Raw genomic sequence first — 23,055 nt, forward strand, 5'->3', positions numbered from 1 at the left:
AAGACATATTGTAAAACTGTTAGACTTTTCTGAACTTTAACTGAAGAAGGAAGAGATGTGGAAATTAATTATTTTTTGTAGGCTAACTGGCTAGAGAACATAAATATAACTTTTGTCCTTGTCTTTGTTCACTGTGAAGTCACAATATAGTTCTAAAAGTAGATTGTAACTCACCATGTTCAATCCTAGGATATTGATTAAATTAAAGGCTGTTGTATTTTATTTTTCTGCAGATATGCAACAACCTGTGAATGTGATGACTCAAAATTTTGCAGCCGTGAGCCTCAACTCCCAGTCCAACGTGATGCCTGTTCGACCCCCAACAAGTTCATTGATGGGAGGGCCCATTCCAGTGGGAATGGGGATGCCCAGTGTTATGACGGGTACAATGGGTATGACCTCCTTGGGAAACACACCTATGATGAACCAGGGAATAATGGGAATGAATGTGAACATGGGGATGCCAGCTGCTGGAATGGGTTTGACAGGCACAGTGGGCATGGGGGTACCCAATATAGCTATGACCTCTGCTATGACTCCTGGAACTGTGCAACCCAAGCAAGATGCCTTTGCAAATTTTGCCAATTTTAGCAAATAAAGATTGTAAAGAATTGGTCAGAGTGAATGAAGGATTTTTAGCTGCACAAATAGAGCTGGGGGAGGGATGGAGAACACTGATCAATACCTTTTTCCTTTTATCAGTTAATTAAAATGAACCTACATAAAGAACCAAAAGGCTATTTTGTAAAAGCTTGAAACACCTAGCATTCAAGCTCTGGGGAGACGAAAGGTTCTTCTGATGAATCAATTGGATGACTTTGCAATTAAGAGGCCATTGTTTTGTAGCAAGACCATCAAAAGCCTTTCTAGATGGAAGAACCAATTTTAACATTGAAACTTGTGGGGAGACTGGAATGGGTGTTGGGTAAATCTGTTTGAATCTAATTTTATACTTTTCTTTTTTTTCTTGAAGAGCTTGATTTTTCTCTCCCTGAATCGCTTTGTCATAATTGAAGCCATTCCTTTTACTACCACTCTGAGTCCATATTTGAAGTCACTCAAGTACAATGATCAGTTTTTTATAAGAATATATATTTTTGTCCAAAAAAAGGCTTACATATGTGCTTATGGCTAATTCAAAGGGACCTGGAATGTGTGTGTGTGTGTGTGTATCTGTGTGTGTGTGTGTGTGTGTGTGTGTGTATAGATATGTATATGTATATAATATATATATATATATATATATACACACACACACTTTTGCTGATGTTCCAGCAACACTGCTATAATATTCAAATTTTTATTGTAAAAACCTCTTTAAGCAATTTGGTCATTAATAGGTTTAGGGGCTTTTCACACCTTTACTGATATAATTAATACCCAGTGCTGAATTGGGAGAGATTTCGTCCAGAGCTGCTTTATGGTTTCCTTTCAGAAAACTCCCAGCATATATACACTTTTTGCAGTTCTATTTCAGTGGCAACTTCATGCCACATACACCCTAGGAGCCACTGGTTTACAGTGTCAGCAGCAGTCAAAAGGCAAAAAAAAAATTCTTTACAAAAAGAAAAGTAACAAGGTAACTACATTCTTTTAAGTTAATATAAATCTCTAAACCTTGTCAATCCAACAGCATTGCATTTTAGATTTTATACAACATTTGGTGACTTTTTGGTGTAAATATGGCATTAGCAGTGGTGGAATCCAATAGAAAGGAGTTAAATATATATAATACATATATATTAAAGGAAACCTGTAGCAGTCAAAGATTTTATTGATTTAATGAAAATAAAGGAAATTAATTAAGGTTTTGTTTTCCTGCTGTAATTCTGCATTTTAAGCTCACACATGAATCATGATTCTAGAGTCTGGAATACAAAGACATGGTTATACTCACAAGCTGGGAGTATTATTGAGAATAAGCACTATATTATAGGTATGAAATTTATTACCTCCCCTTTCTTATGTTGGATTTCTTTTTTATTATTAAATTGATAAAACTTTGTTTCCATTGTATGCACAATGTTCTGTTATACATAACATTAAAATGGTCATTAAAATCAGTGTTGGGCCGCTTTTCCTTTCATTCCATTTGACGTTTATAAGAGTGTTTGGGAAAAAAAATAATTATAATTTGGGCAAAGTAATTTTTATAAATAATTTAAATTTGTTTAATGACTTCTTATCTCCAGCCTTTCCTATCTGGCTCTACTGTTAGGAATTAAAAATGAAGCAGGCAAGATATCCTGACCCACTCCAGCCTTGCTAATGCTCCATCTACAACATTTCTAATTAGGCAGAAATTCATGTACTTCAGCTAAGTGGTAATGAAAAGTGATTCATTTGCTGAATAAGAGATGAGAGTGAGTGTAATTAGCTGACTGTGGTTTTTAATCTTTCAACAATTCAATGTGTTTAAATTAGTTTCAAAGAATAGGAGCTTTCAAGTGTTGTTACATCAAAGTAATCAAGGCAGACTTTAGTGGATGAGCAAGAGAGATCTTCTCTCCAGTTACCATTTTGAAACCTTTAAACTTCGTTGGAATAATCCTCTTCAGAACTTGTGACAGATGGTACGATTCAAGCTGGTTTGGAAAACAGAATTGCCAGGCGGAGGGAACAGATTATTTTTGGAGAGTATGGTGGAGAAGCACAGAAAGCCAAACGTACAGGCCAAACTGTTAGATTGTTGCACAACTTAAGAATGTCAAACACAGTCAACATGAACGTCCTCTGTATAAACATTTGGAAGCTACAGTCAGCTGTTTAGAGTGATATGCTTTAAACTCAGTTTGGCTGGTTGTTATGGATGGGGCCTGACAGCCTTTTAACTGAACATAGAATCTATGGCCTTGCCTTGGTTTCTCAGTTACTTTTAGAAGTTAACTCATTGGGGTTACTCTGGTCCCTATTATAAATCCTCTTTTTTCTAAGATATTTTTTGTAGCCAATGGATTGGAATGGCTCCAAATGAAGCCACCCTACTCATTTCATAGATCTAATACCTCTGTCCTTACACCATAATCTTAATACTGAGCTGAGTCTTTGCATAGATCAACACAACAGTAGGCTATTGGTCCATAAAGAATTATGAAAAAGGTGAGACATGGGCTAATATCCTGGCTCCCTGACATTCATTGGAACACCTCAAAGAGGTTCTTCCATCCTTAAAGGCTCTGCCCAAGGAGCAAGTGAATCCATTTTTAATGGCTGGGCACTTCTCTGCAAACTTCAGCCCAATGTATGCATATAGGACCATACAAAGTGTTCTGCTCATAGTGCAAAGCAGATGCTGAGCAAATATAGGAAGATACTGGGAGGTGTGACCCTGGGTGCTTCCCCTTAATAAAAAACAATTCTAGGGACACTGCACTCCCAGGATTAATAAACACAAGAATAATCCAGCAGTTTGCCCAGCCTGCAGCCTAGTAGCTATTGGGTTGATGTATTTAGTACTACTTAGTTGTTGAGTTTTTTGGTGTGTGTGTGTGTGTTTTTAATAAAGTTTCCCAACTTTGCCATAAGTCTAATTCCACTCTGCTCATTTCTTTTCAAAATAGCAAGACTGGTTTGCGGACAGTTACATGACCAAGTTGACTAATTTTTCTTACCCTAACATTTGCAATATGTTGTAATGACACATGCACATGTGAAAGGATAGGAGAAACTTCCTGTTCAGGTCCTACACTAGTCTGTCTCAATCTCTCCTCAGTGCATGTCCCCTGTTGGGAGCACTGATGTGGGCTGACCACTGGCAATTTAGCCACCATGTCCTCTAGATCTGCAGGGTTAGTCAACAAGTAAAAATGCTTGTGACCAATATAGTCTAGCACCGCCGCTGGTGATATTCACCTAGGGAGAGCAATAAAAATGTTACTGTACAGCCATGATACTCAGACCTCAGTGGTTCAGGAGCCAAATTAGCAATCAACATTACCCAAAAGAGCCACAGTATTAAAATGACTGACCAAGTATTCTACAATTGGTTGATAATATAGTAAAAGCATCCTGATTGGTTAATATTTTGGATTAGTTAATAATTAAATCAGTGGTTTTAATATGTGCTGCAAAGAATGGCAGGCGATGCATTAAAGAGCCACTTGTGGCTCCCAAGCCTCCATCTGAGGATCACTGGGGTAAAATGAAGTTGGTTCTTCAGCCTTCATTGTGACTGGCTGAGCAAACAACTTGTGAAGGACCACTGTGTTAGCTATCGTCCTGTGTGGAGCAGCTTTGCTGGCCAGGATCTTCCTGTTCTGGCAACAGCCTACAGGAATATAGGAACAAAACTCAAGAACTGTATCAATCCCTTGAAATAGGTTTGCTGTAGCTTGTACCTGGGTTTTCCTCTTCCTCCATCTCAGAAGTACTGACAAAATATGAAGGGCCTAAATGTTTACCTTCGAGACATGGTTGAAGACTGGAGGCCCAAAGTTCAACCTTTTTTTCCCATACATGTGTTTACGTGGAATCTGCAATTCTTTCCATTTCATGAGTTGGTTTATGACCCCAGCACAGCATGCCTGAGAAGCTCTAGTGAACATGTGCAAATGGAGGAATCTGGGCAGAATTCTGCAGCCTGCTTTTAGTTTCATTCAAGCTACTCAGTTGTTATACCCACTAGTGCTGGGAGAGGAGGGAATCTTTCAATCTTATTGATATGCTCTGTTGAATGTTTTTTCCTGAGCTGTTTCTCAGTGCTTTGCAGCATGATAGCCAATGCAGCTGGCCTACGCACGCATCTGCAGTCCTCATGTCAACCAAAGTCCTTTGAAGCCATTTTAACAGAAAAAAAGTGTAACAAATCAATATATTTGCCATAAGTTGCCAAATGAGGGCCTAGTTCAAAGCTCTTTGAAGTTGATGGGAATCTTTCCATTTAATTCAGTGGGATCAGGCCCAGAGTTGCAGCACCTGCCATCCTGCAAAAATATAAATGACTGCTTTTAAGAATGAGCATAATCCATAGGTGACCCATATTTAACCCAAAGCTGTGGATGGAGGGGATTACTTGGTTTGGGTAACGTCCAAAATAATCCAGGATTTTCCAAAGGCAACTTGGTCCCAGCCCAAGGGGCATGCAAAGTGTAGAGACAAAGGTTAAGGGAATACATGCAGACAGTGGTCAAAGGTACTGCTTTGACACAACTTGACAAGGAAGTAAACCTCATTTTGTCAATATAAAGGATGCACAACAAAGACTGTCTTGGTGTTGGAGAGACTACGGAGGATGAATGTAGAAGTATTAGGCAGGGAAATTAGTGTTTCCACTTCTCTTTAAAGGGATCTGTATTATGAAAAACTGAAATCTCAGATCCACAAACACATCTTGGTAAGTTTTTAGAAAAGGTATTGACCACATATTTAAGAAGTCCCACCAGCCAATTTTCAGGATATGAAATATGTAAAGACCATTATTTAATACTCTTTATATTGCTCACACAGGTAAAGATAAGGAAAACATTCTAGGAAACTATCCTGATTAAATCTATCTAAAATAAATACAGCTGGAACTTGTAAAAATGAAATCTGATTCACCTATTCCTTAGTACGGTCACCTAAGATTTTGAGTACGCAACCAAATGACCATGACACATTATAGAACCTGTACAAAAGCTTTTTATTAACTTTGCAATTGGATTTCGATTTTATCACCAAACCATATATGTGGCTAACTAGTCAGTTATATATGCTGATGAGATGGTGGGTCTGTTGATGAATTATAACTGGTAAGGGAGGGGCTGGCTTTTTTTCCTGCTTACATCCAGTCCCAACTTTTGTATGACCTATTAATCATGATGAAAGTGCTCGCAGGTTGGGTGCTAAAAAATAAAATCAAGTAAATAAATACAGCCCTGGAGCATTCCCTAGGCTGCCCCAACCACTGCCAATACATCTGCATAATCATTTTAATTTCAATCTTGTAGGAAAGAAGTGTCCCTGCATGGAGTTTTCAAATTGAGCAAACTTCTTCCTGCTGCTTTGTTGACCACGCAGTGACCTCCAGCTTCTGCCACCCTCACAATGAATAGCTGCTCAATCTACAGGTAGTTCCATTGCGATTTTAAAGGATGGTGGGCAGTAGACTCTGTCCCCGTACATCTGGCTCTGTGTGTAGGAGATTGTTTAAAAACACATGCGTCTTCCTGTTGTGTGCACCCAGAGTCTTGCAAAGTAAAACTGCAGCACAGATGCAGGTTCAGGGATAACCAGAGCATTCAGTATGTTCTACAAAAGAAAAATTACATTCAAAACTGCTAAACAAGGGTATTTATAGCAGCATCTGTTTCAGCTAGGAACTGTCTGAGGCAGCTTGCTGAGGGAGGTAGAGGAGGGATTTATCAATGAAGCGTTTACATAATGCAGGCAGGCATCCTATACACAAGGTGATACCAACAATAACAGCGTAACAAACATCTGAAGACTTTTTTATTCTCCTAGGTCTTTGCTCCTGGAGGCACTTACTCCAAGAACTTGTTTCTGCAGGCTCTGCCTTCCTCTATGAGTGTGTGTATATGATATAAGTATTTATAATAACTCCTACACTAGTTGCATACCTGGTGTTGATTAATAGTTTTAATGTATTTGTGGAGGAGGCGGAAATGTTTTAAAGGGACACTTCTCTCAAAATTGGTCCAAAAATAAACCTCTGTGAAACCAAAAGGCCAATATTAGTTTCCATTTTTTTAATGTTCCAGTGGAAAATTGTTAAATAGCACTTACTTAAAAGTTTTGGCAACTTCAGCATTGCAATTCTGAGAATCTGGAAGTGAAATTAACTATAAACCAAAGTCAAACAGGACTTCGTTGCAAAAACAGTGAAAAATAAAAGTAAAAATTTTCTCCAATCTAATAAACTAAGGAGTTACGACCACAGGAAAAGAAAGTTGCTTTACAATATGATCAAGTTAATGCTTTTCTCTTTTAGATATCACAGACCTAGTAATGTCAGTTTGCACTGATGGGGAGAGATGGCCAGATGTGAATATTTTTGGACTACTGGTATATTTGTATTGTATTGCTGAGTAATGAATTAGTTTCCTTTGTCTGAGGGTTGACTTCAGATGGAATAGTAAGAAGGAGAAGAAGTCTCCCAATGCTCTGGTGTTTGACTATAAAAGAATAAGAAATGAAAGCACAAGATAAAGAAATGGAAGTCCAATATGTACAGATTGCTAGAAACTATCTATTACACCTGGAGGTTGCAAACAGTCATAAGGGGAATGTGACCACCATACGCTTTCCCTATTGCTAAATGGGAGAGCGGTCCCTGTATTCAAGAGGGTGAGAACCACTGTACTAGATGTTCATTGGAGTCTCTGGTTCCTTTTTCTGCTGCGGAATGGTATGATGCCCAGCTGTCTATAAACTTCAATTCTGTTTCCACCAGATTATTCAGAATCAGTCTGAACAGTTTTCCCTTAAAATTGTTAGAGTCAGAGCTCACCTAATGTTTTGAGCAAACATATTAATATGGGTGTGTGTGTGTTTTCCTGTAACGTTTCAAAAACAAATTGAAAGCTTGTATTTTGAAGCTGATGTTTTCAGACATTCATAGAGCTTTACAAACATTAAAAAAAAAAATATTAAAGTGAAAAGCCTTGAAAGGGATTGGGAAGAATAAGGCTGTAATGGAGACAATCATTTATTGAGTGCAGCTAATGTACATAAGACTTCCTGTCCTAAGGAGTTTGTAGGTTATTTTGGACAGACAGCCTGTTGGCTCACCAGGGATGTGGCTACCCATATGTGATGCAAGGGATTTTCTTCTCTTCAGACATCTAAAAGCTTCAAGGAAGCAGAAGGAAAAAAGTCTCCATTTTTATGTTGTTCCTGTACACAATAATAGGAGGAAAACCATACAGGAAACTATACTGAATGGAAATGTTTATTAGAAAGGAGTCTTTAACTAGGTTTCGAGAGCCTTCCTTGATAAATGTAAATCTGAATTTTTTACACTCATAGTAGCAATAAATACTTACAGCTGGTAGGACTCTTTACCTATTCTGTGTATATGCTATACATAAACAGGTATAGGACTATTTATTGGCTCTTTTAAAACAATTTTTAGCAGTCCCCAAGAGTTTGCAGCTTTAAATTATATTTTTTAAAAAAAACCCTTGTGCCATAAGGTACTGGTTTAGTAATTAACTGGTTCTTTAATAGGGCTTCAATTGCTTTGCTTCATGATAAGGGGGGGGAAAATTACATTCCAAGACAGAGCTACATTCGACATCTGGGAACCTCCTAACAGCTGGCTATCTAATGAATATGCATCTGCTTAAGAGGCTGTAGTCCATTAATAAACCAATAGATATAAAGCAGAAACAATCTTTGTCAGCGTCAAATGAGATTGGGTGCACTGTGCTGTGAAGTGTCACTGTCACATTGAATCGAATTGGTGAGGCTAAGAATCAACTCCTTGGTACCAGTGTCTTTGTGCCTGAGAACAGGGCTTCTGCTTCCATTCATGAGACGGCAGGGGATGGTGGTTGAAGTCACAAAGCGTTGGTGGTGGTTTCTATTGCACGTTGTTTTCCTTATTTCTCCTGGTGCCAGTTGTGTGCTGGGCGCTGGTGACCTTTTAGTTCAAACGCCACGCTCTGCTTTGTCTGACTGTGTTCTACAAAGCTGGGAGTTGTTCTTCAGCACAAATGAGTTAGGAGACCTGGGAATCCAGCATATGAATAAATGACGGGGCAGGAATTACAGGAACTGCAATAAAACCTACCTATCTATTTGACAGAGAACTGCAGGTTTCTAAGTGGAATGATAACACTCCGGGAGCTGTTCTGACACACCAGTGTGTTCATAGAGTGAAATCAACATAGCAGATTTCAGAGACTAAACCTCTTTTCCTGTGAAAAGAAGGCTGCAGGAACTGGGAGATGTCAATGGCTATATTCCTAAAATCCCTGACCTCAAGAGCTGAATCCAGCATATGTAGCAGCATGTGTCGTACCAATCCATGGCAGGAGAAGGTGAATGGTGGCTGTCCTCCTATGATGTCATCCCCGACCTTTGCATCCTAACATGCCTTGGTGGGATTCTAAACAGGATTAGCATTGTTTCAGGCACCCAGTGCTCTGTCTTGTAGAGATCCTCTCGGAGTGACCCAGTGCCCAATTCCTGTGCATGACTAGATGAGTCTATAAGCCATACGAGAAGTACTGATGATTGTTCGGGATTTTGGATGCAAAGTGATAAACAGGTGCAGTTCTGTACTGGGGAACACTGCGATACAGTCCGGTTCCCATTAGTGATAGATGGTTAATACTGATCAGCAGTTTCCTTTAAGTGCTAACTAATCTTCACGTACCCCCTGTGAGATTGGTGTGTATTTTTCATATTTTGCTGGTGACGGAAACTGAGGCAGTGTGTGGCTTGCCTGAGTCTGCACTGGGGCTGGGATTAGAACACAGACGTCTCTAGCCCCCAAGTCACTCCCAGTTCTGGCTCACAAAGTAGATTGTAGGGAAACTTGTCTGATTGGGGTGAAATAGAAAAATCTGGATTTTTGCTGTGACTAAAGTCAGTATGATTGCAGTGGCATTGAGCTCAGCACTGCTCTCTTTCCTCATAAGCAGTAGCATTTAGTGAGCAAGAAACAAAAGAGAAAAAGTTTCAATCCGAAGCAAAGCTGTATGTATTTGCTACAGATCTGCTGCATATTGCTTCTGATAACTTTACTTTTCCCCACATACCATGACACTCATACAATTAAAGCGAAACTCTGCTAGTTGGAGAGAGACATTACTTCAGGAATGGAGTAGTGTATTTTTTTTTCTCACTGGTCCTAAGGTTTGAAACAAATGACTGACGACAGTGGCCACACTGATGGGCAGCTTGTTTGCAGAGTTAAATTCTGCCACTAGGTGGAGTGTGAATACTTGAGCTCGGGGGCTGTTCGCTATCAATTCAGTCTCTTGTTTTCTTGTGGGTCATGACAATTTCCTAATCCTTAAGATTTTTTTTTTTTTCTGGGACTGTGTCCACGCATATGTCATACACAATTGTGGGGTGTAGAGGTCTGGCCTGATTAAGAGGCACAATATTTAGCAGCTGGGAAGTCACAAGTGAGTGTTGCAGGTCATCCCCAATGAATGCTGATACACCTTTCCCATCCCATGGCATCCTGTGTTCATTATACACCTCAAGCTTCTTTGGCAATGGGGACTGCTTCCCAGACTACATAAGTCCTGAAAGACTCCACTCGTCTGCCCATAGGTGAAAGGAACCCTGTTATTACTGACAGATTATTTAAACCACAGTTACTGCTAGAATGACTCCAATTTTTCCCCACCACTTATTTATCTCTCATTCTGAAAACCAATATTGGATCACTGCCTTTTATTAGGTCACTTTCCACTAGCAGGGTACAAGGAGCCATGCCAGCTAGAGACAGGCCCACAATTCTATTGCTAGACGGTAGTGAGTGGTGTGATGCAGACTGAAAGCAAATTTTGCTATTTGCTCATCAGCAACTGAAGAGGATTGATTTACCAGCTAGGGCCAGAGGTCACGTGAGTCAAAGGAAGTCAGAGCGTAAATTCCATTGGCAGCAAATATTTGTGATTGTAGTGAAAATTGGGTCAATGCAATATGCCGCAGGTAAAGAACACACTGATTTTATCTTAGCCCTGGAGCCCAGGGAATTTAATTGTGTTTTGTGGGAAAGCCCAGTCCAAACTTCCCCGGAAAAGGCACATAGATGTGCAAATGTACACTTTGCAAAGAGTGAATCCTGCTGGTCAGACTGATAACCCCGGGAGCCTGAAGCCCCCTCTCTAGCTACTGAATAGTTTTAGCATCCCCCGTGGCAGAGTAAGCTATTGTGCATTGCCTTACCTGAGTGTGTCTTAATTGACCTCGAGGGACCACTTCTAAAGGTGAAGGTGGTTTATGGACCACATCCATTGAGCCCGTCTCTCTTCGGCTGAGGCCGTCAGCAAAGACGCCAAATGGAGAACTTTGAGCTGAATAGATACTTTGCTACTGAGGATTGGACTGAGAGCACCAAACAACCCTTAAGACGGTGACAACTTGGGGTCATGACTGACCTGGGGTTGGGTGTGCCAAGCGTTGATGAAAGGCTGTAGGTAACCTTTTCAAAAGCACCTGTGTGGCTCTGGAGCCCAAGTCCAATTTTCAAAAGCGACTTAGGCATTAAAGGAGTCAAAATCCTGTTGACTTTTAATGACACAGGATCCTAGGTGCTTCGATCTTGACCAAGCCCTAGTTTCAAAAGTGCTGCTTAAGTCCCCTTTGTTCCTTTGGAATGTTTTTACTTTAATTTTAAAGCCTTAGACCAACAGAACTAAGATGCACCATGCAAGTAAGATGCCCTGTGTTCGCTATTTCCAAAGGATACAAAAGGGCTGTAATGCAGTGAGGGGGTCCTTCTAAAGGGTTTACTTTTCAAGGTTTCAGATGCAGCAGAATCAGTAACCTGTGGCGCTTTCAGCAGTTGAATCTAAATTAGTACAAAAAGTACTAGGTGTATCTATAGTGAACCAGATGTACCTTGGAGCTAATTCCTCAGCGGAATATGAATCACCGAGGAAAGTACTTCAGTGGCCATGGTCCATCTGACTTCAGCACCTCGCTGACTGTTCAGAAACTGAATAAGCCTATGGACGTTGCTGGTGTCGTTTTTGGCACCTATCAGTTTCTTGCCTTTTTTCATAATTGGTTTAGTAATGACAGAATCTTAATGATCTGCTTAAAATAAATAAACCCTTTACACCATTTCAAAGATTTTGTGATGCACAGCTGCTATTAAAATAGCACCAGCCTCATGTGCTTTTTCAGCAAGTGACCTAATTAGTTAATAAAGTAATTGAATATTAAAAAGGATGTTGCAAGTGATTAAAATTTAAGAGCCTTCAGAACATTATTAAAGCTATAAATCATACATCACTGTTTTAATTTGCATAGCTACAGAATTACTAATGGTCCCACATGCATACGCTTCTTGGCAATTAGTCTTTTTACAAAATGTTGGTGATGCCAGGGGGTTACCAGAATCGTTCACTAATTTTTGATTTGCACACACAACTCACGGTGAGAGCGTAAGGGGTTAAACTCCACGAGGCCAGGAAACTAGACTTCAGTTCCTTCACATGCCTGTATACAGTCTCTCCTTTGTTCTGAGCCCCTTCCACAGAGGAGGACCTTGCCCTTTGAAATCACAGCTAGGACTAAGGCGAGAGATTTTAAAGAGGAAATTTCTGTTTCTGCTTTGAATTTCTGAAGCCAGTCAGGATGTGGTTTCCTAGTAGCGTTGTCTGTGTGTATGAATTTCACTGCATCACAAACAGCATTTTTGGCTGACAATGGGTTACCATCCAAACACCTTTTTACACTGCTGCAGTTCCACTGACTGCAATGGAGCTCCTCCTAATGCACGTTTAGGTGTGGGCCCAACGGATCTAGGGCCAGATCCTCTGCTAGCTTTAGCTCTATTGACTAGGCCCTGCTGTGTTAAAAGTAATTTATAATCCAGTACATTCAGTATTCTTTTACTGCTATTAGCGTTGCAGGAGCCAACCCAGCTAGGAGAGGGTGTGTTGGACTGCATTTTTGTGTATCTTCAACAAAATTCTCTGCCAGTTTTCAATGGGAGGGCCACTCCCTTCCTTCTACAAAGGGCGGTGAGGGTACACCTGTCCTGCAGAGCCTCTAGTACAGCTGGGGATGCAGGCAGTGGAATAAACTCAGCTTAATGTTCAGATCCCAGGTTGAGGTTGTATTTCATGTGAGCTATGCGTTAAACACCAGGGAAAGTCACTAGAACATTGCAACAGCAAACTGACCAGGACAACTTCTAAGGCACCCCTGCAGTTTGATAGTCAAAAATCCATTGTTAAAGTACTGAACCTGAGATTTACACAGTAGATTGTAATGCTGTCTCGTGTGCCCAGAATCTGTTCACTGAGCCAGTGTGCCTCCTTCCATCCAAATGTGTGTGTAAAGGTAATAACATTAGTGGAAAAAGTGAACCTACAGACAATTGTGAGCACAAAAAAAGAGATCAGAGAGATGTGCTTCTAAACACATTCATTGATCCAAACATGTTGTTCTGGTAGGTTTAATTACAAACTCACCCCAAAGAGAGCCCTGGAGGGATTGCTATACATTTCCTAATCTTCCAGGCAATGAAAGTTTAGGTTGTGGTTAAAAGAAATGGGGCATTTCAAAGCTAATAAGCAGCTTGGCCCTTCTGTGCTCCTGATGTCGCAAGTCAGCAGAGCATCAGGAAATCCTAGGTCTGTTTAGCAGGCCAGGAAGGTGCACATGCCTGCTCCCTTTGGCACTGTGGGAGCTGGTCCATTGGGTGAGGGTGGGGTAGTCGTGTGGCTACAGTCATGCAGTGGCAGGCACAGGTGCCGGAAGCAGTGAAGGAGAAGCGATTAGTTGATACTCATCTAGTCTTTTTTAAAATCCTATCAAGGACCTAAGATAACAAAAATCAGTACATGTACGGTAGAGGGTACCAATCAGGCAACTAGTGCGGATGGGTGGACTTTTCAAGGGAACTGAAGATAGGCTGCCTACCGAACTCAGGGTGATGCCATTAGATCATAATCCAAAGGGGGGTCAGTCACTCAGAGAAAGACCTACTGATAGCACAGTTGCTAGGAGCAACCCCTGGTGAGGTAGGTGGTTTTGGGGAAAGGACAGCTCGCCCCAGCATTAGCAGCCTGGAGAACTAAAGCCTAGGAAATCCTGCCAGTGCATAAAACGACAGTTAGCCGGAGGGTCAGGATCAAGTGGATTTTGTAATGCATGGTGCCCGTTTTTGGAATTTGTTCGGCCTTTTAGCAGTCTGACTATTTTGTTCAAACACAAATGGGTCTTTTCAAGGGAATAAATACAGTTGTATGGAAAGTTCGTGCTGGGTAATGACTAAAGTCTTCAAAAAATGCAGTATGGGTGGGTCTCGGGGACACTGTGTTGTGTGTCTGGAGCCGGAGGAGGGTGCGACTGGATAAACACTTTGGGATTAATTAAAATGGAGACACTGCTTGGGCCAAATGATCTTCTCTTATTCCTACCTTCAGCCAGTGTCTGGAGAGTCTCTGCAAAGGTTGTTTCAGGCTTCACTGATACATGAGGGCACCCTGTCCGAGCTCTAGGGAGGGGTGGGTCGTGCACCATGCTGTCTGGACTGAGGAAGGAAGAGTGCTTCTTAGCCAACCCCTTTAGGCTTAACGACACACCAGGATGGAGGAGGTGATCTGGGTGGGTTTGGATGCTTTCAGGAAGGGGACCTGGTCTGCTATGGAGTGAGTACAGTCCCATGGTCTTCCAGCCAGTGGCACCAGGACTAATGCTGCACAGACAGCCTAGCAGCCACCTTAGCTAGCAGCAGTGCCTGTGGTTTGGTATTCTCCCTTTGCTGACGCTGCCTTGTATCAGCTTTGCCATTTTTCCTGTTGCTTTATGCTGTTAGGCTGGTGCTCTCAGTTCTTCCACAGAAAGCCCCACACGCTTTTCCTGCTCCGCCTGCCAGAGGATTGTTCCACTTAACAGATCAGATCTTGACAGTCCATGACGGGAAAAGGCTACCTCCCTGGAAGAAGCAGAACAGTCTCCCAATAGAGGACATGTTAGATCGTGAGCTTGTTCCTACTTAAATTATTCTATTTACAGGCAGGTCTACTTGTCCAGCCATCAAAGTGATGTGAATTTTCTGGTATCCGATTGCATTGCTCCTCATTATTTGCTCTACCTCCAGCCATCGTAGTACCTGGACACACACACAGGTTGATCATACCCTATCCCAGTTATGAGATGCTACACCCAGTGACCCTGAAGCTGACACTTAAGGTAAACCAATTCCTAATTACTTGCCAGGTTGAAAGACATTCCCGAACAGCTACTGCTTGTCACGATGTTCTCCAATAACATCGCATCTGAAACCCTTTGCCTTCTGCTTTTTGGCCACCTATTTTACTTTCCCCTGCTGTTTTTGTCATTGTTGTATGACCATGAGTCTCAGCTTTCCGTGCTATGACTGTGCAGGAGAGAAATATCTGTGTGCAATTCAGTGTCATGGAAGGAACCGGCTTGACGGGCTGGGAGGCTGAAGGCTGATCCTCATCCACAGAACAGGTACAGCACAGGGCAGTAGCACTTCTGGCTTCCCCCCCTGCCCTTCCAACCAGTGTGCTTTCTGCTGTGCAGGAATCGCCTCCAAGGAGGGAGGGGTGGTTCAGCCTCAGCTCCATTCAGTCTTGGGATTTCCAGTGCCACTTGCAGTGACATTTTCTTCGCATGGACACCTTGCACTGAGCTCTGGAATTAAGCCCCCACCCAATTTGCACAGGCCACTCAACAGCTGAGTAGCAATTTCTGGTCAGTACCAACCTGGATTGAATGTGACCCCATGACCTGAAGGTGAAAGGCTCTATATTCCCATTACCAAGCTCCTGAGCCATCCAGGGTGTGGTCATAGAATTGCAGAGTCTGACGCTCCCAAGCAGATTGTACCCAGTGGAGAATGTGGTGCTCTGCCCAGCCGAGTTGAAGGGTGGTGTCCAGTGCGGGTTGGCCATCAGAGCAGTCTAAATGAACATCTTCATTAATGATCTCTGGTTTGATCTGGCCCAGGTTGTGACCAGTTCCAACTCCCACTAGCACGAGTGCCGAGCTCGTAGGGGACACAGTAAAGGTCAGCAGCTACATTAACTTAACTGCAGACTGAGAATCACCCTGAATGGGGCACAATGCCCAGCCCGGCTCTTTCTAGTTCGAGACTCACGTATGTGCAGTTTGTCAAGGTAACCCCCTTCTGCTGCCAGCCCACGCTGTCCTCAGTACTGCCTCTTCTACACAGCTGGCTTCCCCGTGCCTCGGACTAAATAAACTCAGTGTTGATAAGAAAGGTCAGTGTTGCCACTTGGGCCGGCTGCATCGTGTGTAACTTTCATGGCCTCAATCTGGGCTTGTAAGTATTCAGCACTAACCGGCTATTGCGACTGGAGAACTCCCCAGCCAGCCTTGTGTAGGGGTTTCTCTTTAACCTAGTGCCACCTCGTGGTGGAAAGAAAAAGCTGAAAAAAGGATTTCTTGTAATAAGACTATAGCAAAATTTCAGGATTTTCTCCTCCAGAAGTGGGTGGGAAGGGAGACAAGCGGACTGGGATTTTGCAGTTGAAGCTAAGTGCAGAAGGCCATTTAAGGTTCAGCTGAAGTCAGGCCTTGTACTGGTGTGAAAAGGCGAGAAAGCAAAGCCTCCTCAAGCCTTTCCCCTCCACATTACAACCACCTTGAGTGCAGTTAACTCCCACTTTCAGAGACTGGCCTGGTCAGGGATTTATTCCTCCAGCAGCCCACGCTTTCAGTGCCCGTAAAGTCCATGCTATTCTCTCCGACACTGTCTCCGAAACTCTCATCCCCATGCTAGCTGAACTCTGAAGGAGCAATGTGCTCCAGGAACTTTTAAGTGAAGAAGGAGCAGTCTAAGGGTCTGTATTTCCAAGGGGGCTTTGGTTCAAACCCTGTCTTTTGGGTATCCGGCACCTACAGAAGATGCCAGGCAGAACAGCTCGCAGAGTTTGCTTGCTATCAACCAGGGCTGGGTTTGACCTACAACCTGCGTCTGAGCCATCCGGTCTCAGTCTGCCTTCAAAGGGACTCACTAGCCATGTGCAGGGGCAGTTGTTTTCCAGCGAGCCCTGTGAGTCAGCTGTGCTGTGAGCTATGGGACTGTGATGATACACGCAGGCCCAGCCCTGCCCCAGACTCGAGCTTTATCTGTGAGAAGCAGCTCTGCTGCTGACCTGCATTAAGTGTCCCGAAACAGCTGCCGCTTCTAACGACGCAATAAAACAAGGGAAGAGTTGCGGCTGGGGCACCAGCTAGAGTGAAACAGAGGCAAGCAAATGAAATGTGATCTCAATCCGTTCAGCTTGGGAGCTAGAGAGCAGAGCCGAGCAGAGAGGACTAGCCCGAGGAAGAGATTTAGGGGCGATTGGGGCAGTTATATTAAAACCATATGTTATAAAATCTGCCAAATATTGTACAAAGCAAAAGGGAAGGCGATAAAGGTCCTGAGGCCTGGACAGGGTCAGATAGAGCCAGTTCCTCAAAGCAGCTCCTCCCAGGGGTGCCCATCAGCTTCGAAAGACTTATTGCTTTATTATTTTTAAATGAATGCTTAAGTTTCCAGCCTTTGTTATGAAGAAAACCTTCTGAACATGACCTGATACGCTGTTGTCTTACTGAGTCTACAGCCAGAAAAACAAGGCCTCCACCCACTAGAATGGATCTATGCCTATTGTCACTGACAGAGGTTCCCACCCAAGTGCTTTAATTAACTATCCAGTTCATATCCACTGGGTATTAACTCTGAAACCTAATGATAGCACATTCAAATATCAATGTTGTTAAATATTTTGCCGCTGATTGCTTTTAGCAGATTCTGAGATTAAGAACGGTCTCTGTCTATCACCTCTTTTTCCCAGTTTGACTCATGAGCATGGGCTGAAAATTGACAGTGTACTTTTCTGGTAACTCTGTTAGCAGTGTGACTCACCAGCTAGGATGCTCCCTTGTGGCTAGGCATGGCATGTCAGGGTCTCCTGCTTTGGCAGCCCCTGCTGACGTCCACTCTGACCCGGCCCTCCGGCTGGGAAATCTATAATCCCACCACCTCTGGGGTAAATTAGTAGTCCAACAAACAATTGTCTGCCAACCTCAAGTTGGGGCTTCAGCCCAACTCCAGACTCACTAGTCCTTACCCCTAATATCAGGAGGATTTGTGCTCCACCTTCCTCGGTGGGCTGGTTGGGGACATTTAGCCTTCACTCTCTTCCGGGATCCAGTCCAGGGTCCCTTTAATAAGTAGCCAAGGATTGTCTACCTGGCCCAGTTCTTACCTTTCCCTATTTTAGGCCTTTCCCCCAGCCTCTTCTCGGGCTCATTGTGTATCAGCATCTCTCTCTCGACCTCTTCTCTAGGCTCACTGCTGAGCTTCTTAGCACTGCCTGCCATCCAGCTGGTGCTCCTGCAGGAGAGTTCTCTCTACACCCCTGGCAGGGCAGTCTCTGATCCAGCAGGAATCTTCCTACTCCCTGCAGGCCTCTCTGCCAGCACAGAGAACCCTGGGTGGACTCTTTTCCCCCAGCTTTCATTTGGCTCTCTCTTGTAGGTCTACCTTCTTTGAGGGAGGCTCTGTCTGCTAGCAGCCCAACGCAGCACCCTGGGTCCAGCCAGCCTTCTCTCCCTAAGGGCTTGGTTACACTTGCAAGTTATAATGCAATAAAGGAGCCCCGGGCGCCCCAGCTCATTCCCCGTCCACACTGGCAAGGCACGTAGAGCGCTCTGACTCCGCGGCTAGAGCGCTCCTGGCGATGCACCTCGGTGAGTGGAATAACATTTCATGCGCCCCCACTGGAGCGCCCCGGCGCCAGTGTGGACGCCCTGGTCTGTTAGTGCGCCCTAATCGGCCTCCAGACGTGTCCCACGATGCCTGTTCTAGCCACTCTGGTCATCACTTTGAACTCTACTGCCCTGCCCTCAGGTGACCAACCATCAGACCTGCCCTTTAAATTCTCTGGGAATTTTGAAAATCCCCTTCCTGTTTGCTCAGCCAGGCGTGGAGTGCTCTCAGCGAATCTTTCCAGGTGACCATGCCTCCACGTGCCAGGTGATCCCCGGTATGGAGCAATGGCGAGGTGCTGGACCTCATCAGTGTTTGTGGGGAGGAAGCTGTCCAGTCCTAGCTGTGCTCCAGCCGCAGGAATTACGATACCTTCGGGCAGATATCAAGGGGCATGAGGGAAAGGGGCCATGACCGGGATGCACTGCAGCGCAGGGTTAAAGTGAAGGAGCTGCGGAATGCTTATCACAAAGCACGCGAGGCAAACAGCCGCTCAGGTGCTGCCCCCACGACCTGCCGTTTCTACAAAGAACTGGAAGTGATACTTGGGGTCGACCCCGCCTCCACTCCGAGGACCACCATGGACACTTGAGATCCAGTGCAACAACGCAGGAGGAAGAGGAGGAGGAGGAGCAAAGCGGGAGCGAGGGTGCTGAGGCGGAGGAAGACACCCCAGACTCCCTAGATGCATGCAGCCAGGAGCTGTTCTCAAGCCAGGAGGAAGGTAGCCAGTCGCGGCGGCCGGTGCTTGGGGAAGGACAAACACCAGAGGAGGTTCCCGGTAAGCAGCTTTTATTTTGGGAAGAAAGTTATTCGGTGCAGGCTGTTGGGATGAGGAGGATTAGGGCTGCATGCCTGCCTAGATGCGGAATAGGGCGCTGATGTGCTCTCTCACATCGCGGTAATTGGCCTCAGTGATCTCTTCAAAGGTCTCAGCTAGAACATGGGCAATGCGCAGGTTTCTCGGGAGAGCCACTGTGTTCCTTGTCCCAGTCAGGCTAATTTGTCCACGCCACTGTGCTGGGAGGGGCGGGGGGACCATTGCTGCTCATGGGCAAGCTGCATATGGGCCAGGGGAGAATCCGCATTGCGGTAGGAGATCCTCCCTTGCTTCCCAGGTCACCCTCAGCAGCGATGTATCTTCCAGGACGAACTCCTGTGGAAATGTGGGGACAGTGTTCAGTATTGGGGTCCCCTGCTATTGTTGGCTCTCCCCAAGGCACAGAACCCCAGAGGACAGTACAGCCGTGAAACAATCAGTCACGCTTGACCCTGTGCTTATTCACCATTTTGGGGCTCCCATGGTTTACGTGCGCTCGCTTTGGGACGGGCCAATTATTCTATTGTGTAGACTGTGCTTGCCCTTACGTACGGGGGAATCATTGCTCTGTCTGGTGTGAACAATGCTGCCTCTGGTAAGTGTTGCATTTTGCCTTTACGGATGCAACGTTGAGATTTCAGCCATCCGTGTTATTACCGGCCAAAAGGCTTCAAAGAATCAGAAAGAGGCCACGTAGAAGGAAGGAAGACGTTGCATGAAGTAATGCAGCATTCAAGTAATGAAAATCGAAAAGTGCAGGAGTGGCGGGAGAGTGAAAGGAAAATCCACCGGCAGAATGAGGAGCGCCGGCCCAAAAGCGCGGTGCTCCAGCAGCAAAGCCCGGATCGGCTGATGAGCATCATGGAGCGCCAAGCGGACTCGATCCAGGCGCTCGTAGCCATGCAGGCGGAACACTACCGTGCCCGACCCCACCCCTGCAGCCCTTGTCTCAAAACTTTCCTTTGTGCCCCCATGTCACCTCCAACCCACTTTCCCCAACATCTGGGTTCTTACCGCCACCAGCTGCCTCAACATCTGTAGCTTCACCACCCAGCCCTGAAAATTACGACCCTGACCCACTGCGCTCAACCCCCATCACCATGCAGTAGAGCCATCCTGAAGTGCAGCGCTCATTGTACGGTACTCCAGACAGGAAGGCTGAGTATGAGAACAGCAAATCTGTGATTGTACCGTTCCCCACCCCACCCCCTTGCCCTTTCTGTTTCCCAAACAGTTGTGTTTTTTTCCAATAAATGGATTTTTTGGCTTTGAAAACATTCTTTATTATTACAAAAAGTAAAAGATATCTTAGCCCTGGAAAGAAACAGGCACTGCAAGTCAGTGTAGCAAACACAGATTCCTACTAACATTGGAAGCACTGCATTTCACTCCCGTGCAGGGCACCAGACATTACTGGTGGCTTTCAGCCTCCAATTGCTCCCTCAAGGCATCCCTATTCCTTGCAGCCCCGCGCTGGGCCCCTCTAATATCCCTGCTCTCTGGCTGTTCAGATTCAGCCTCCAGGTGTTGAACCTCCAAGTTCCATGCCTGAGTGAATGCTTCACCCTTCCCTTCACAAATGTTATGGAGGGTACAGCACACGGATATAACCGCGGGGATGCTGTCATCGGCCAGGTCCAGCTTCCCATACAGAGAGCGTCAGTGGTCCTTTAAATGGCCAAAAGCACACTCCACAGTCATTCTGTACGGGCTCATCCTGTTGTTGAACCGCTCCTTGCTGCTGTCAAGGGTTTCATGAGCCACGGCATTAAAGGGTAAGCGGGGTCTCCAAGGGTCACAATGGGCATTTTGACTTTCCCTTCGGTGATCTTCTGATCCGGGGAAAAAAGTCCCGGCTTGCAGCTTCCTGAACAGGCCAGTGTTCTGAACGATGTGTGCGTCATGCACCTTTCTGGGCCAGCCTGCATTAATGCCAATGAAACACCCACAGTGATCCAGAAGTGCCTGGAGAACCATAAAGAAATACCCCTTCGGATTAATGTACTCGGAGGCTAGGTGCGCTGGTGCCAGAATTGGAATATGAGTGCCATCTATCACCCCTCTGCAATCAGGGAAACCCATTTCATAGAATATCAGGGTTTGAAGGGACCTCAGGAGGTCATCTAGTCCAATCCCCTGCTCAAAGCAGGACCAATCCCCAACTAAATCATCCCAGCCAGGGCTTTGTCAAGCCTGACCTTAAAAACTTCTCAGGAAGGAGATTCCACCACCTCCCTAGGTAACGCATTCCAGTGTTTCACCACCCTCCTAGTGAAAAAGTTTTTCCTAATATCCAACCTAAACATCCCCCACTGCAACTTGAGACCATTACTCCTCGTTCTGTCATCTGCTACCACTGCGAACAGTCTAGATCCATCCTCTTTGGAACCCCCTTTCAGGTAGTTGAAAGCAGCTATCAAATCCCCCCTCATTCTTCTCTTCCGCAGACTAAACAATCCCAGTTCCCTCAGCCTCTCCTCATAACTCATGTGTTCCAGTCCCCTAATCATTTTTGTTGCCCTCAGCTGGACTCTTTCCAATTTTTCCACATCCTTCTTGTAGTGTGGGGCCCAAAACTGGACACAGTTCTCCAGATGAGGCCTCACCAATGTGGAATAGAGGGGAACGATCACGTTCCTCGATCTGCTGGCAATGCCCCTACTTATACATCCCAAAATGCCATTGGCCTTCTTGGCAACTAGGGCACACTGTTGACTCATATCCAGCTTCTCGTCCACTGTAACCCCTAGGTCCTTTTCTGTAGAACTGCTGCCAAGCCATTCGGTCCCTAGTCTGTAGCGGTGCATGGGATTCTTCTGTCCTAAGTACACTTGTCCTTGTTGAACCTCATCAGATTTCTTTTGGCCCAATCCTCTAATTTGTCTAGGGCCCTCTGTATCCTATCCCTACCCTCCAGCGTATCTACCTCTCCTCCCAGTTTAGTGTCAAACAGTTTGTGCAAAGCCATCCACGATGTCATGCACGCTACCCAGAGTCACGGTTCTTCTGAGCAGGATGCGATTAATGGCCCTGCAAACTTGCATCAACATGATTCCAATAGTCGACTTTCCCACTCCAAACTGGTTAGCGACCCATCGGTAGCTGTCTGGAGTTGCCAACTTCCAGATTGCAATAGTCACCCATTTCTCCACCGTCAGGACAGCTCTCAATCTCGTGTCCTTGCGCCGCAGGGTGGGGGCAAGCTCCTCAGACAGTCCCATGAAAGTGGCTTTTCTCATCCGAAAGTTCTGCAGGCACTGCTCGTCATCCCAGACTTGCATGACGATGTGATCCCACCACTCGGTGCTTGTTTCCCGAGCCCAAAAGCGGCATTCCACCATGGTGAGCATGTCCCTGAATGCCACAAGCAAACTTGTGTCATATGTGTTACTCAAGTCGATATCGTCAGAGCCCTCACTGTCACTTTGGATCCTAAGGAATAACTCAACTGCCAAACATGACATGCTGGTGAGGCTCGTCAGATACTTCCCAGCAGTTCGGGCTCCATTCCCGCAGACCGAAAGGGAAGACAGAGCGCGCAGTACAAAAACATTTAAAGATGGCACCAAATGTGGATGGAAGCACGGGGATTGCTGGGATGTGAACCGATGCATCACGGGGTGTTGGGACAGGACCCAGAATGCCCCACACCTCCTGCCCCCTTCCCACAAGCCACAGCGGCAGAATGGGAAGAGGTGCTCTGTGGGATAGCTGCCCATAATGCACTGCTCCCAATGCCGCTGCAAATGTGGTCACGCCAGTGCGCTTGTTCCTGTCAGTGTGGACAGATTGCAGCGCTTTCCCTACTGCGCTCTCTGAAGGTGGGTTTAACTCAAAGTGCTCGACA

The 23,055-nt window shown here is 44.9% G+C and overlaps 1 protein-coding gene across 1 annotated transcript in view; it reads left to right on the forward strand.

Annotated features, from left to right (window-relative positions):
• The window catches only part of CLINT1 (clathrin interactor 1), a 77,679-nt gene extending 75,616 nt beyond the window's left edge, over positions 1–2,063 (forward strand). Inside the window, exon 12 of the mRNA XM_077824716.1 lies at positions 234–2,063. Within this exon, the coding sequence (XP_077680842.1) occupies positions 234–598 (365 nt within the window). The 3' untranslated portion in view covers positions 599–2,063. The remainder of the gene's footprint in view (positions 1–233) is intronic.
• The last annotated feature ends 20,992 nt before the right edge of the window (positions 2,064–23,055 follow it).

Source organism: Eretmochelys imbricata, chromosome 8 (assembly GCF_965152235.1).
Source record: "Eretmochelys imbricata isolate rEreImb1 chromosome 8, rEreImb1.hap1, whole genome shotgun sequence".
In the NCBI taxonomy this organism is placed as follows: Eukaryota; Metazoa; Chordata; order Testudines; family Cheloniidae; genus Eretmochelys; species Eretmochelys imbricata.